Source organism: Monopterus albus, unplaced genomic scaffold (genome assembly GCF_001952655.1).
Source record: "Monopterus albus unplaced genomic scaffold, M_albus_1.0 scaffold27.1, whole genome shotgun sequence".
Classification (NCBI taxonomy): domain Eukaryota; kingdom Metazoa; phylum Chordata; class Actinopteri; order Synbranchiformes; family Synbranchidae; genus Monopterus; species Monopterus albus.
The window spans coordinates 774,768-790,297 of NW_018127907.1; the positions used below are offsets into that span (position 1 = coordinate 774,768).

Sequence of the window (15,530 nt, forward strand, 5' to 3'; positions counted from 1 at the left end):
GTGAGTTTCCACTATCTCTGAGATAAAGACTGTGTGTGTGTGTGTGTGTGTGTGTGTGTGTGTGTGTGTGTGTGTTTTTGTATTTTACACTTTAAGGGTAGCTTACTTACATTATGAGGACCGAAACCTGTTAACACACTCACATTGTGGGGAACTAGGCCATCAGAAATCACTGAGTTTTAGGGTGGCAACATGATTTAAGGTTAGGTTAAGTGTTAGGGTCAGGGTTAGGGTTAGGCAAGTAGTGGTTATGGTTAAGGATAAGTCTACAGGAAATGAATGTAAGTCAATGTAAAGTCCACACAAGGAATGAAAACACAGCGGTGTGTCTTGTCTAATTGCAGGTTGAGTAACTGGGTGGATGGCAGACATAAAACAAATTGAACTGAAGCTGTTGCCATTATTTGATAGAAAAAAAACTTTCCAGTTCCCCGGTTTGTTTTAATGTTCAGCATCTGTTTTGCGGTAGAAACAATTTGCTGCAGAAGAATGCCAAGGGTGACATTTGTGAACTACTGGTTAACAATAAAGATGTGATCCACAAACACAAAAAATCTTTAACCACCTGAAGATCAACACTGAATAAAACTCTACTGCAAACATTTGCTCATTAGGGAGTGCATTTTACTTTATTATCTTTTTCTGGCCCGTCAGCCAGATCAAACAGCGTTGACAGTGTGTTTACAGTACATTACATGCTGATCATAATCTCTCACTGTGAGATCAGATTACTGCAAACGTATCTCAAGTGAAAGCTGAACAAAACCTTTGCTTGAAAATCCCACATAAAGTAACATTTCACACTGAATCTATGGGCCTACTGCAGCATATTGATTATACCATCAGTTTGTACTACTGTTACTGCTTTTACTGTGTTAGATATACTCAAACATTTTGTAGAATGGTCTATTCAATAAAGTTGAGACTGTTCTGCCTTTTAAAGTGTCCTTTTACAAATAAAAGTCACGTTTATAAGAAATAAAGGCCACTCTCTTTCTGTTGATTACAATCTAAGGCTGCTACAGCCTTAGTTGGTCTGGTAATACCACTGATTAACATTATACACAATGGACATGGCGCCACCACTTCCCTTCTCTATGGCTGGCTTTAGTTGTAATGATGAGGACAAGAAGAGGAGCTGCTGCAAAGAAGAAGAGGGTGTGGGTCTGCCAAAGCTTCAGCTTCTCTTCCATTTTCTTTGTGGTCTGTCAGGTTCTCTGCAATTGCACACTTGGAGGTGCCGTCCCTGCGTGCTGTGCCCAAGTTAAACTTTCTTTTAACTTCAGAAACAACGCATGCTCAGTTCAAACACATTGGAGTGAATGGGTTCAATAGCGGAGCGCAGCGCCCACTACGTCCTACCTGAAAACAGCTTTACTCAGAATATCAGATACTCAATATGTTTTATAAATAAACATGATAAAGATGGCAAGGAAGAGACAATAGTTTTGATTGAATTAATGATATTCTACAGTCACAGCTTTTAATGAAAGCAGCTCTCTCTCCTCTGTGGTTTGCTGTGAAGGACAACAAAATGCAGCCATAGATTCACCAACCATAAAGCCTTTCTCAGGCAGGCAGAGAAGCCAGGCAGACTGGGAGGAGGCCCCAAACCCACATTTATAATCTGAGAGTCTTGTAGTGAGTAAGGCTGGGGTTTGAAGTGATGTAAAACTTTTGTGTGCAGTGATAGTGCAAGTTCTAGCAGCACAAGTATCCAGACCAGACTGCAGCTGAGCTGAGCCCAGTGAGACGTCCTGAATCTACGGGTCTCCTGAGGCCAGTGTGACACCAGTGTGGCCTCCAGCCCCAGCAGGAGCAGAGAGGCCAGATGGTGAGCATCAAGCAGCTGCTGACAGAGCACACTCATAGCCTCCCTCCACCAAAGTGATTCCCCTTCTTTCACGAGGCCCATCTCCACCTCACAGCTCACCTCTGCCATCCTCCAGCCCACTGACGCTCCCAGTTGCAGAGTCCACTGTAACAGCACAAGACTGTCTGAGAGAGCCAGCTGGCCCAGAAACACAGAGGAGGGCTTGGTTGAGACATGAGGGGAGCAGAGCAGCACCCGAGTCCGCAGGCTGAACATACAGCCCACCAGTAGGGAGATGCCTGCTCCGAGGGGAAACAGCAGTACCGTCACCAGCTTGAGCAGCAAGAACTGGCGCAACCATCCTCTGGCCGAGGCCGAGGGCACTCCTCTTGTGACGGAACCAGACCAGCACCAAGAGCTCATCCCCCAGAGTGACTTTAAAACCTGGTGTGATTTGCAGAGAATTCAGCACATGGAAGTTAGCTCACTGTGAAATGCCTATCTTGTTTTGGATAGTGTCTTCAGTCTAAATATTCAGCATGTGTCACTGCATCTCCCATTCAAAGGCACACACTGTACATATACAATAGCCAAGCAGGCAGAGGCTCCACTAGGCTTTAATAAAAACCCATCTTCAGCTTTACATGTATCATTTGATGTGACTGAGGGTGAATCTCAACCTGCTTGGCTACACTGAAACACATTAGTGTGGCATACACTGAATTTTAAACTCAAGGCTAACAGAGCCACACTATAACATTTACTGTAGGTCATTGAGGGAAGTAAGTACAATTCAGTTTATTCATGGTAGCTATTAAAAACTGTCAGGAAACGATGTATCAGGCGCCAAATGATGTATAACATGTAACAAATTCAATGTTTTGCACTTAGCAGGCAGCAGAAAGACCGTGTCTGAAAAGTTCTGGATATTTTATTGAGTTTGATACATTCGGCTCTTATTGATCTGTATACTGGAGATATTCACATAGATAGCTCTACAACTTTCTCTACTTTACTCTAATGTTGACCTCTGTGTTATTGCTTCAAATATCTAAAGGGAATGTTCATATCCTAACCTAGAACAGCTGATTCCGTTGATCATTCAAGAAACAAGTGTATCTGCCTTTAAACTAAAAAATTTCATGTTGTTTGTGTGGGACTCACCTGTGTATTGGCAGGAAGTTGAGATTGAAAGTCATTGTCCTGTTTCACCTGGCTGTGGGTTAACAGCTTCTAGCCCCTAGTACCCACCTGTCTGCTACAGGGCTGAAGCAAATGTACGCAAGAAGTCCTTTCTGTGTTCTCTTTATCAAGACTAGTTGCTTCAACTCAAGCGGCTCAGTCTACAAAAATGTCATCATGCCTTGTCTTGAGCTGAGCCAAGGAGAAAACTGCCACAAGGATGAAGGAACCTCTCTTTCAAATCTCTGCTGATTCCATTAACTGTATAGTTGCATATAAACCCAGAAAGATGGTAGGAAACATTGTCACAGCTTGTTGTTGCTTAGTGATTTTGCATTCCTGACTCAGCCAAGATGTTAAAATCCACACATGCTGTCAGAATGTTGGGTGCTGTTTTCGGGCACGTACACAGAATTCTTAACAACTAGGATGTGATCGTTACGGTAAACTGGCCTTTGTCATCACTGTCTTTAGTGACTAATTGCTTGACTCATTCTGGCATTACATTCATTCATTCATTCATTCATTCATTCATTAGTTGCTCCACTTCTTTGTAACACTTAATACAGCCTGCAATTTATAGTGTGAACGACACAGGAACCAAAAACACAGAAATTACACTGTGAATCAGGGTCTGTACAGTGTTGTGTGTTACCCACTTTTCTGATGGTTGACTGGGAAAGGGTGGTTTTACTTTTAGTTTGGTGCTATGGAGATAAAATACTATCAAAAATGTTACAAATGCGTGTTTAACGTTTTGTCTGTAACAAGCGATTTGTGTGTGTGTGTGTCACAATGTGTGGCACAAATGCGTGCTGCGCAATCTGCACGTATAAAGCCATTTGTGTGTGTGTGTCATGCTGTTCGCAAATGCATGCTGTACAAACTGCACATAAAACACATTTTACAAATGCTTAAAATCGAGTTGTTGTGTGCAGTTCTTTAGAAAGTACGTACACATTGTTACCTACGCATGCGTGGATCGTCTAACACACACGAATCACCTTCCGCGCACACACAGATTTTTGAGAGTTTTTCCGCACTCTCAAAAGTCCACGATTCACGAATGTACGGTGCGTTTAAGGACACGTGGAAAATTCCAAACCCGTTTCCCAAACAGTTTGTACAGCATGACACACACACAAATGCCTTTATACGTGCAGATTGCGCAGCACGCATTTGTGATCTTCATGACACACACACACAAATCGCTTGTTACAGACAAAACGTTAAACACGCATTTGTAACATTTTTGATAGTATTTTATCTCCATATTGTGGCGACCCTGACCGGCCGCTGATGTTCATGTGTTCTGTTGTGTGCGAATGGGTTTGACAATGTTATTGAAGGCTGTTCATGTATTGGTTACCGCTGTTTTCTACAAAATGCCGCGCTGTTCTGGCCAATGTGGGATGGGGGGGAGGAACAGGTGCGGGAGGAGATAAGAGGGATGACAGGTGGGCGTGTTGTTTAGATTCTGTTGGCGCGGAACTCGGGTTGCCCTGAGAGAGTGTCGTTACTGTTTGTCCTGCTTTACTTTTTTTTCATTGTTTTCCTGATGAGCACACGGTGCCAGGTAAACCACAGTTCTGTTGTTGCATTCTCTGTTCTGTCTAATAAAATCCAAAAAGACAAAGAAGGTGTTCTCCTCACTGTCAGCACAGGTGCTAGCGCATAGCTGGATAGTTAGTTGTCCCAGTATAGGACAGGGTCGGGCCAGCTCCTCTCAACTGAGCTAGCGGTCTTCACAATATGGTGCACACATACTGTACACACTTGATGCAGTGTAATGGGCCATGTATGTGTAGCTATTTGTGTGCAAGTCCTGATATGAACTTCTTTGTCAAATCTAACAGGGAAAATCTTAGAATATGTTTAGACTCAGAATGAAGGCAGAGTTAGGGAAGGGCAGGAGCTATAAGGTATTAAGCATAGGATCAATCCAAATTTCTTTAATTGCATCCACGTTTCCCCCACTTGTGTCTTGCAAGGAAAAGACACAAGGAAAGAGGAAACAAAGTTTATGTAGACATGAAACGTCCTTTCCTCCGACCCTTCATCTGAAGCATCCAGTCACCAATTGGTGAATGATAGAGTGGCTTATCAGTCCAAAAGACTTCTGCGTAGGATGCTATCATATATCCCTACTCATGTCTCTTCCAGCAGCCTCCTCAATTCTTGCTCAGATATAAAAGCTTTGAGATGTCCTTCAAGATGGTGGATTGGGATTGAAGATCAAGGAGCAAGGAATGATCAAAAAAAGGGAATTGGGATTTAACCCTGGAGACCTCTGCTACCTTCTCAGTACATGGCTTTAACTGCTCACAGGAGCAAGTTACCCCAGTCTGAATGTGGAACAGTCAAGATAACAAACAAGCTTGTGTATATCTAAAACCTCTTTGTTGTTTTATTTTCATTATTTAAAACAGGATGTGTCCTTGATAATTCAAATAGAGCTACATCCTGGAGCCATGTACAAAGAGGAAGAACACCTGGAGAGGAAACAGCAGTTTCTTATCAAAGTGTTGCTTCCTGGACTTGTTGGCCAACACTACGGTGAAGCAGCCTCCACACTGTCACCTATGAGCACACACGGTCCACATGGACACAGATCAGCTAACACCTGCCCTCCATGCTCTGACACTGTCCAGAGTGGAAACTACACTTTTCTGTGTTCATGACATGGACTTGGGCACGAGAGGGCTACATGGCAGTGATTCATTCAAAAAACCAGATTGTGTACTATCATAATATATGGTCAAATATTCCATTTGTATCAAGCTATACTCAGTAACAGCATTATAAACTGTATCTAAAGCCCCACTGTCTGGCTTGTAAACCTATCCACACATGTCACCTGTGTTCAGTTAGATGTTGCTATGGCCATTAAGCTTCAGTACTGCTGCTAACAAAACACTGTCAGCCCTGGACACACACCTACAGTGTCGGCTTGTTTGCTTTGTGCCTTGTTGCCGGTGGTGTAATGTTTGCCTGCTGCTCTTAATCAAACACAGACAAACAAAGGAATATTTCTAATGTTATAAAAGTACTAAAGAGGTCTTTTTCTTCCTTTTAATAATACAAGGTTATCATCAATAGGCTACGTTACCAAACACACAGGTATTATTTTAGAATACAAAAAGGATGACTCTGTGTGATTTTCAGTTCGACTTAATCACAAATTAGGTTCGAATCACCTTCAGCAAGCGAATGCTACACCGTCTTCAACTTGTTTTAATCTTTACAAAAGCAAATATGATGAGATACAATTACCTTTATAATCTATTTCATGAAATACTCCCATGATGCTGCAAATTGCTACTGCATAGACTTACAGCCAACACAGCCGACTTCATACAACAGTTAAATGATCACTTTATGGCTTAAAGACTGCATGGGCGGATCCAGAGGGTGGCCAGGATCTGATTGGCCACCTCCTGGTGCCACCATTGCCAGAGTTAAAAAATGATTCTTGTCAGTATTAACAAATGACAATTTGTTGCCTTAAATACAACTAACATTTTTCTGGTGCCATATAATTTATATTGGTCAAATTAGTTTTATTTTTGATCATGCATGCAGTATGATACTCATTTCTCTGAATGTGTTGATGTGGATCATCAGCAGTGCTGATGGCTCTGTGGGTGTTGAAGATGTCCATAAGGGAAGGCAGAGGGGCGCCGATGATCTTGCTGGCTGTTTTCACTATGCATTGCAGGGGTGGGGCACTGGCTCTCCTCAGTTTGCGGAGGAAGTAGAGGCGTGTTTGAGCTTTCTTGGTCAGTGATGTGGTCTTGTTGGTCCAGGAAAGGTCTTATGTAACTCTTTATTTTAAGACTAAGTGTTCTTTGTTGTGCAGCGAGTTACAGCAGCTGTGTCCTCTTTGTGTTCTTTTCCATGTTTTTATGAAGTCATGTTCTTATGTGTCTGTTCTTATGGTGTTATGTTGGTTGTTCTCTATTGCTGCTATAACACAGAAATTTCCCCACTGTGGGATCAATAAAGTACCTACCTACCTACCAGAGATGTGCACCCCCAGGAACTTGGTACTACTCACTCTCTCCACTACAGCACCATCAATGGTCAGTGGGGGATGCTTTAGAGGTTTCCTCCTGAAGTCGACAACAATCTCTGTAGTCTTCCCCACATTGAGGGAGAGGTTGTTGTTCTTACACCAGTTGGCACACCTCACTCCTGTAGTTCATTTTCTACACGTATGTCAAATGTGTCATCCCACTTTGAGTCTGTGCCCCTGCCTGGCCATCGCATCCACAGATCTGCCCCCACAAACTTGACCACGATCAGTGCTGATAACAAACATCCACTAATAATACCTTGCATTAATCTTGCTTTTGTAACTTATGAACCCTGATGAATTGCCATGCCCTACACAGAGTGCACATCATCAGATAAACATTCATGCGTCCACTTTTCTTTTCATCCATGTTACAGTGGCATAGGAGGTCAACCAAACAAGACCTGAAGTAATTTAATGGGTGAGTGGATATATGAAACAAAACAGCAAACCTGGGCTTCATACATCCACCTGTAGCCATAAAGGATTATTGGAATATATTGTATATTCCGCATACAAAGACACTGCTATGACTGAATTGTGGCTTCACTCATTTATTATGCTTTGTAAAATCCACCGATAAGGTGCTATTTTCTATAGAATATTACCTTTATGCATATAAAGTACAGTAGCAGTCAAATAAACTGCGATACCCAGGATTTATAAAACGATATCTGTACATCTATTATGTTCTCATGCATGCACAGTGTCAGCAGCTAGGAAACCACAAATGTTTTATAAGTTATATTTAAGCTATGTTTCTCCTTGGACCCATCTTTGAGCTCTACTTCTGAAACACCAGACTGCTGAGATGAACAGTATATTTCAGAGATAGTGACCTACATAAACATCCTAGTCTGCAGGGTATTGTCAGTTCTGTCAGTGCAACAAACACCTTCTGAAAAACAACAGACCCCAGTGATAATGCTGTTTTTATAAGCCTTCTTTTTAATTTCCACAAATCCTTTTAATTGTCAAATAAATTTACTAAGCTAAATTATATTTTTAAATAAAATGACTTGAAGCAATACTTCCAAACAGTGTAAAAACATATGATTTATAATATCAATCACATGGTGATATTTAATGTTGGCTCAGGATAAAGGGAAACATTTCCCTGGGAGATGAGTTCTTGATGAGCCCTTTCCTTTCCCATTTCCATGGAAGGGCTGGAGCTGCCGCAAAGGCAGGAGAGCACATGCCTAAACAATAACATAAGTGGTTTATCAGTGCTTTCAAAAATTATTCATGTGAATGCTTCCCGATCTGCACCATCTACAGTATTTCCAGAGCCAGAAAACAGTTTCAGATTTCAAGCATTTGGCAGTTAAAGCTGCTTTGATAAATTGTTTACACTAACAGCAGCTCATATGACTGTAGTAATGTGAAAAATGTCACTAAAACACACAGATTTATCACCTGACTCACCTCCAGTTGCCCTCAGCTCTACAGTGTTGTAGTTTTCCCACTTTCTTAAAACCTGTGACTTTAATGTATTGGTTCTCACTCTCTCTGCTCTCATCAGCGTCATTTCCTTCATTAAAAAGCTGTTTTCAATGAAAAACAGCCTCCGCCTAACAATTCTCCTGCCCAGCGCCAAACAGACAGGCACAGTTAGTGACTAGCTAGCTAGCATTTAGCAGCTAACAGAACTAAAAGAACTGGATATCAGAGAAATCCAGTTAACCTGAAGCAGTTAAACAACTTGGCTGATTTTAGAGTGACTCATCAGAGTTGAAATGCTGAGGTGAGCCAACAAAGTAGTCAGTTACAGTTAAGCCCAGGGCGAATGGAATAATGCCAGTTATGCATTAAAACAGGCCGAGATGATGCATTTATTGTATTAAGCATCTTGACTTCCCACCCACATTATTGGATTTTGCAGATCTGCAATTACAGTATGATGAACAAAACAACCACATTAGCTTGTGAAGCTGCACTCAAACACAACGTGACATCTCTCATTTATAGATGCAGACAGACTGTGTTTATAGCAGTGAGGTGCGCCTGTTTTTAAATTCATTGATGCTTATGTGTGTTAAGTTTGACGTATTGATTAAACTGATGGCAAATGCAGTTTCCTCGGTATGTTTGATGTACTAAATCACTATGTAATCAAAAAACTATCAAGACTCAATAAAATTATATAGTTATACTACAGTACGTGTGTAGAGAACCAAAAACAGTGTTTAACACACTACGTCAGGAAACCCAGGGCTACTTGAAACTACAAATGTATTAATCTCAAAAGGATCAAACCACTTACAGCAGCTGGCTGCCCCGGCAGTTGTTCTTTATGGTGCCATTAATGTATTATCAAGAGCATAGAGTAATAACTTTGTGATCATGTTCATTTACAGATTCACTTCCCTGAACTTCTGCCATGCAGGCCTTTCAAGTGACAGGATGAGGTTACCCATTTCCACTGCGGTATCCATCCATCCATCCATCCATTATCTATACTGCTTATTCCTGAATAGGGCCCCAGGGGGCTGGAGCCTTTCCCAGCTGGGCCAGAGGCGGGGTACACCCTGGACAGGTTGCGAGTCTATTACAGAGCTGACATGGAGACAAACAACCACACACACCCATACGTGTGCCTGCAGGCAATTTAGAGTCACCAGTCAAAATAAACTGCATGTACCCAGAGAGAACCCATGCAGGCACAGGGAGAACATGCAGACTCAGCACTGCAGGACGGCCCTTGCACACTAATCTGCTTTCAGATTTTAAAAAATATTTTTTACTTTATTGAATCATTTGTATATTTAAGTATACAAATATTTATAACTGCTGCTCTGTTTGTCTATTCCATGGTATTTCCTACATTGCTAATGAATGTGGTTTGCAGGTGGTAAACAGAGTGCAGATTCTGCAGTGGGTCAGGAGCGGATTGAACCTGAGACATTCTTGCTGTGAAGCAACAGATTCTAAGATTGCTTAACAAGGCTGTGTCTTAAGTTACGTATTCGATAAACTACACCAACAATGCAGTCCTGTAGATCTTCTAAACTCTCTGTAAACACAATTTAAAAATTACAAAATCATTGATACAGGTACTACTTAGATTCCAATAAGCACATACTTGTACAGTAAAACAGGCTAGATAAACAAATAAAGCAAGTGAGAAAGAAATATGAGAAGAATGTGTGACAACTCATTTGATCCTTTCTTTCATTTAACATAAATGCATGGCTGCACAGCCGATAATGTCACTGGTGTTGGGCTACATGGTAAAAGAGGAACACCATTCTTACTTTGACAGGCTTCCGAGGAACTTGAGATTCTGAAGAAGCAGCCACCTTCTGCAGCGCCCTCCCACTACTGCTGTAACAGCTGGCAGACGAGGTAAGAAGGCAGAGGAGAGACACACTGAGACGACCTGCTCAACAAGAGATGACCACACACTGTGCCATATAGACAGCAGACGCACATTAAACGGTAAGGAAAACTTGCTGGATCCAGATTTTATCATAGTGCAAGATTTACTTTTGCCAAGGGAGACATGTTTACTTTTGTTAAAGGGAAGTGACAGAATTGAATTAACAGCATGTAAATATAATGACATACTGTGTATGAGCAATGTAGGTATTGTCTTTTTGAAGCACACTGCACAGATCTCTCAATCATAAAACAAGCAAGACTGGCAACGCAAATAGTCATAATGAATGAATGTTATTGGATAACGCTCACTTGTGTAACTCAGTACAGAAGCGATTCAGTGTAAAGTGAATTAGAGCCACACAGATAAACAAGTTTAAAGGACAGATGCTGATTCACAGGAAGTATGCAAAATTACTGAAGGCACAGCAGCAAGAAAAAGGCTTCCATAAACTGCCTTTGTATTTTCAACTGGGATGCTGAGTGGTTTATCACCTGGTAAACAGATTTAAGGATGGAATAAATGATATTGAATCAATATGCTTTATCCTGTTTCAGGGAATTCATACAAATCTGTTGTAACTCCAGGATCATCTTAGGGTATCTGCACTGCGGTGTCTTTAGTGTGAACAATATGTTTTATAAACATCTTTTTTTTTTTTATCCGTGCAAGAACAACAGAACACACTCTGTGTGACAGGATATGAAATGCTTATCTTCTAACGGAGTTTCCCCTAGAGTATGCAGAGCAGCAGAAAATAGAGCCTATCTCTGACCATATCTGCCACATCACAGTTATCACACTCTGCAGGGCTCTGTCTTCTCATGCATGTGTGTTTTTTGAGGTGGACTTCCAAGCAGAACACTCTCTGTTTTGTGAGCATCATCATGTAGTTTCTCTGTCTCAGCAGCTGCAGGTGTAACCACAAACGGAGGAAATGAACCTGACAAACAGCACACAGAGCAACTTTGATAACTGTTCATCCATCGATGACTTCCGTAACCAGGTCTACTCCACAGCCTACTCCCTCATCACTGTGCTAGGCCTGGTTGGGAATGGCCTGGCGCTGGCGGTGCTGATCCGAACATACCAGAGCAGCATGCCCTTTCACGTCTACATGCTGAACCTGGCTGTGTCTGATTTGTTGTGTGTTATGACACTGCCACTGCGAGTTCTCTACTATGTCAACAAGGGCCAGTGGAACTATGGAGACTTCCTTTGCCGCATCAGCTCCTACACCCTCTATGTAAACCTCTACTGCAGCATTTATTTCATGGCTGCTATGTCTGTCACACGTTTCTTGGCCATTGTGTACCCTGTGCAGAACCTGCGGCTGGTGACCGAGAACCGTGCACGCCTGGTGTGTGGGGGCATCTGGCTGTTTATTTGTGTTTCATCCTCTCCTTTCTTGATGTCTGGCCAGGATTTTGACCCCCTTACAAATAAAACGAAGTGCTTTGAACCTCCACCACCTGACGGTTTGGACAGGTTAATCATTCTGAACTATGTGTCTCTAACAATATTCTTTGTTCTGCCCTTCCTGATAATCCTGCTCTGCTATGCTGGCATCGTCCACACCCTGCTGACTCGTTCCCACGTGGCCAGACGCCAGCAGGGCATGGGCAGCAGAGCCATCCGCATGATTGTCATTGTCCTCCTGACCTTCCTCATCAGCTTCTTGCCTTACCATGTGCAGCGTACTATCCACCTGAGCTTCCTGTCTCGGGAGGGCACTAACTGCGCAGAGACGATCGCCATGCAGAAGTCTGTGGTGGTGACACTGTGCCTCGCTGCTGCCAATTCATGCTTTGACCCACTGCTTTATTTTTTCTCTGGAGAGGCTTTCCGCAACCGCTTGTCTTCCCTGCGCCGGTCAATGAAGGGCAGTGCCATGCACCATTCAGCCAGGCTGAAACGTGCCATGGGCACAGAGCCTGGGGAGAACCACCAGATGAAGGCCAGTTAATTCACACAGAACTGCAGGATGACCTCTGCCCTCATTTGGACTCAGGGAAGGAAAAAGAAGATTAAAGTCAAAACAAACAAACAAGGGCCAGTTTACTCATTAACAGAGTATTCAAATATTTCAGTCACAACCCTCAGGAAGATGTTCTCAAGTAAATGGGATATTTATTGTTCACACTGTTCAGTGTTTATGTGATGCTGTTCTCCATTATTATTAGGACAGTAACCAGTAGCATGTTACTCAAATTGTGGAATCAAAAATACAAGTATACAGTATATCAGTGTATGAATCTAAATGTCTTTTTATGTGGATTGTCTTCAAGAAGCTTGAGTGTTGTGAATGCTTACTGAGGAGAAATAACTCTGCCTCAATTTGCCTTCTGTAGTCAAACTTTTCCTCATAACGCTCAGCAGAAAAACAAATAACCTCCTAAAACCCACCTATCACTTTAAACACCTGAAAATGCTTCTGTTGCATTCCTAATGTATGCAAACTATATTTCATGTTATGTATGATAACTTCATTAATAAATCAAATATGTGTCACTGGCATGGAAATCTATGACACTTCCCTCTGACTGCATGAAGAGTTACACACTTTGTCCACTGGGTGTCGCAGCAGCACAGATATTGTTCATCCTCAGTGACTGAATATTCTCTTTTGCTACACTATTAGTCAAACTGATTTCTCCAAGACTCAAAAGAGCAAATTTCTGTTTTCATTTCTTGGAGAATTTTACTAATTGTGCTAAATGTTTGTCTCATAGTAACTAATTATGTGAAGCTTTTAAACTTGTTGCATCTGAGGAGAAGAGCACATCCCCACCCTGCGTTAAGGTCACACCATTCAGGCTTAAGTTTGCCTTCCAGGTAAATTAGAGGCACAAAGCAACGTTGCCAGAGCAGACAGCTGGGGCAGCTCCTGCTGATTAGAACATAGAAGGCCACTGTTTTACCACTTCACAAACAGATTATATCAAGCACATGATCAACTCCCTCCTCCATTTGCACAGAAAGCTGTTTGTTTCAGTCTGCACAGCAGGGCTATTAGAGATGGGGCTCTGTGGTTGTCATGTTAGTATACAGTACCTCACAGTGGGGACACTTGCCAGAGGATGTAAGGAAAGTCCCTGTTGTGGCCCTACTCATTTGTTTCTGATGAGGTCATAGAAAGCAGCGTACCCCAGTGCACTGCTGGAAAGCATATTGTTTTCATCTGTGCTGCCAGCTGATTGCCCATCAATTGATTTAGCCTTAATCAAGCACTAATCAAGTTAATAAGCCTTGTTTACCTTCAGGGGGAAGAGCTACGCAACATGTGTTAATGCCCACCATTTGCCATTTGGCAGTGGCATAACAAACTGACATTTTATCATATACTTATGTTGATATAATAGAAATGTTAGCAAACTGTTTATACACACACACACACACACATCTTGTAGACATTAATCACATTCATCTGAAGTCATGTAACAGGCAGTGGAGTTTGGGCCTGTTAAAACAGCTTTAAGTATTTTGTTCTGTTTAACTATTTGATGATCATTCCCTTATCCCAAATCTATTAAGAGGATAAAGATAAAAGAAACTAAAAGGATTTTTTTTTAATCAATAGTACTACAATGCCATAACAGGCTTGACAATATGCACTATAAACACTTGGCAGGCATATTTGAGATAAACCCTCAGTGTAAAAACCGACAGTTGAGATGTACAGATCTATTAAGAGCCAAGGGAAACAAACCAAACCAAACTTAAACTAAAAATAAAACCCATACCGTCACTCAGCTAACAGTCTCATCCTCATACAAGCAGAAAATGATTTTAACCACTAACTGAAAACTCTGCAATGTGTGCAAACAAATTAGTTTCAGTATGACATAGTGCACCTTCAGTGGCTCTGTGGTTCAGTGGGTAGAACAGTCATCTCCCAATTGGAGGGTTGCAGTTTCGAATCACAGTGCCTGCAGTCCACGTGTTGAAGTGTCCCTGTACAAGACACTGAACCCCCAAGTTGCCCCCAATGGTCAGAGCCATTGGTACGAGTTGGAGCCGCAGATGGCTGCATCGGTCGGTTCTGTAACAGAAACAAATTCCTTGTGTGTAACATACTTGGCCAAATAAAGGTGATTATCCTAATCCTTATTGATGACCATGATATTTATCGTCACCCAGCAGGTCTGAAAGTAGCACTTCATTTTAATTGGCCGTTATAGTAACAAGCATCTTGAGAAAATCAAACATGTTCACAATCATAAAACAAATAAAGCAGTGTCACACAGGAATACAATACGTTACAGTCTGAGCAGGTACAGGGGACCCCAAGACCCAGGAGTGGAACAAAGGAGAGTTCATTCAGTAAACACAGGGTTACCGAATGATGGAGAGAGGGGAACAGAGGCAGGACTGGAACTGGATGGGACTGAGACAAAACTGGTTCATGTGACTGGCAGACAGCAGGCGGGCAACGGGGACCTGGAGAGGAAGATAAGCTGACACAGGAGAGCAGGAGGTGCAGGTAAGTAGCATGAGAGTAGCTTACTCAGAGGGACAGTGTGATGGTTCTGTCTTCCACACACACGAAGATCCAGAGGAGCAGGCAAGTAACAGGTGAGTGGCTTACTAAGGGGGCAAGCTGAAGTGGTCAAGTAACAAGTGAGTAGCTTACTAAGGGGGCAAGCTGAAGTGGTGATGACATCCACACAGAGAGTCAGAGGAGCAGGTAAATGCAGGACAAGCTGGACAGGCAATCAGGAAACGGAAGAGCCAGAATAATGTCAGGTAGCTGACTGAACAAACTGGCCGTACTCAATCAAGAAAATGTTGGAAACAAAACAAGGCATGTGACGGAAATCAAACAATGAACCAGTAGGGAACAAATGGAAAAGGGGTGTATATTTAGGGAGACTGAACAGGGAGATAATGAGCTGCAGGTGGATGAAATGATGGCTGATTATGCTGGCTGAGAATGTGACAGAAGAGGCAGGGGGAAAAACAACAGAAAAGCAGGAAGCGACGGTCCAAACGTGACACAATAGTCTCCAGTTATTTCCCTGACCTTATACTTCAGCTGATATTTACACACAGAAACCATTCTATCCCAATTGGAAACA

The 15,530-nt window shown here is 42.2% G+C and overlaps 1 protein-coding gene and 1 long non-coding RNA gene across 3 annotated transcripts; one reads left to right on the top strand and one right to left on the bottom strand.

The window, feature by feature from the left end:
* Positions 1–8,121: 8,121 nt before the first annotated feature.
* On the bottom strand, positions 8,122–14,483 carry LOC109957556 (uncharacterized). Its single transcript, XR_002274566.1, has 3 exons — positions 14,307–14,483; positions 10,328–10,406; positions 8,122–8,272 (listed from the first exon to the last, which is right to left on the bottom strand). It is a non-coding gene; the product is annotated as an uncharacterized LOC109957556 (long non-coding RNA).
* On the top strand, positions 10,402–12,873 carry cysltr1 (cysteinyl leukotriene receptor 1). 2 transcript variants are annotated; one of them, XM_020595517.1, is made up of 2 exons: positions 10,402–10,511; positions 11,360–12,873. In XM_020595517.1, exon 2 carries the CDS (start codon positions 11,390–11,392, stop codon positions 12,416–12,418), a length of 1,029 nt encoding a protein of 342 aa, XP_020451173.1. In that variant the 5' UTR covers positions 10,402–10,511; positions 11,360–11,389; the 3' UTR covers positions 12,419–12,873. The 2 variants fall into 2 exon arrangements, with proteins under 2 accessions (XP_020451173.1, XP_020451174.1); XM_020595518.1 differs by having other exon boundaries at positions 11,363–12,873.
* Positions 14,484–15,530: the final 1,047 nt, after the last annotated feature.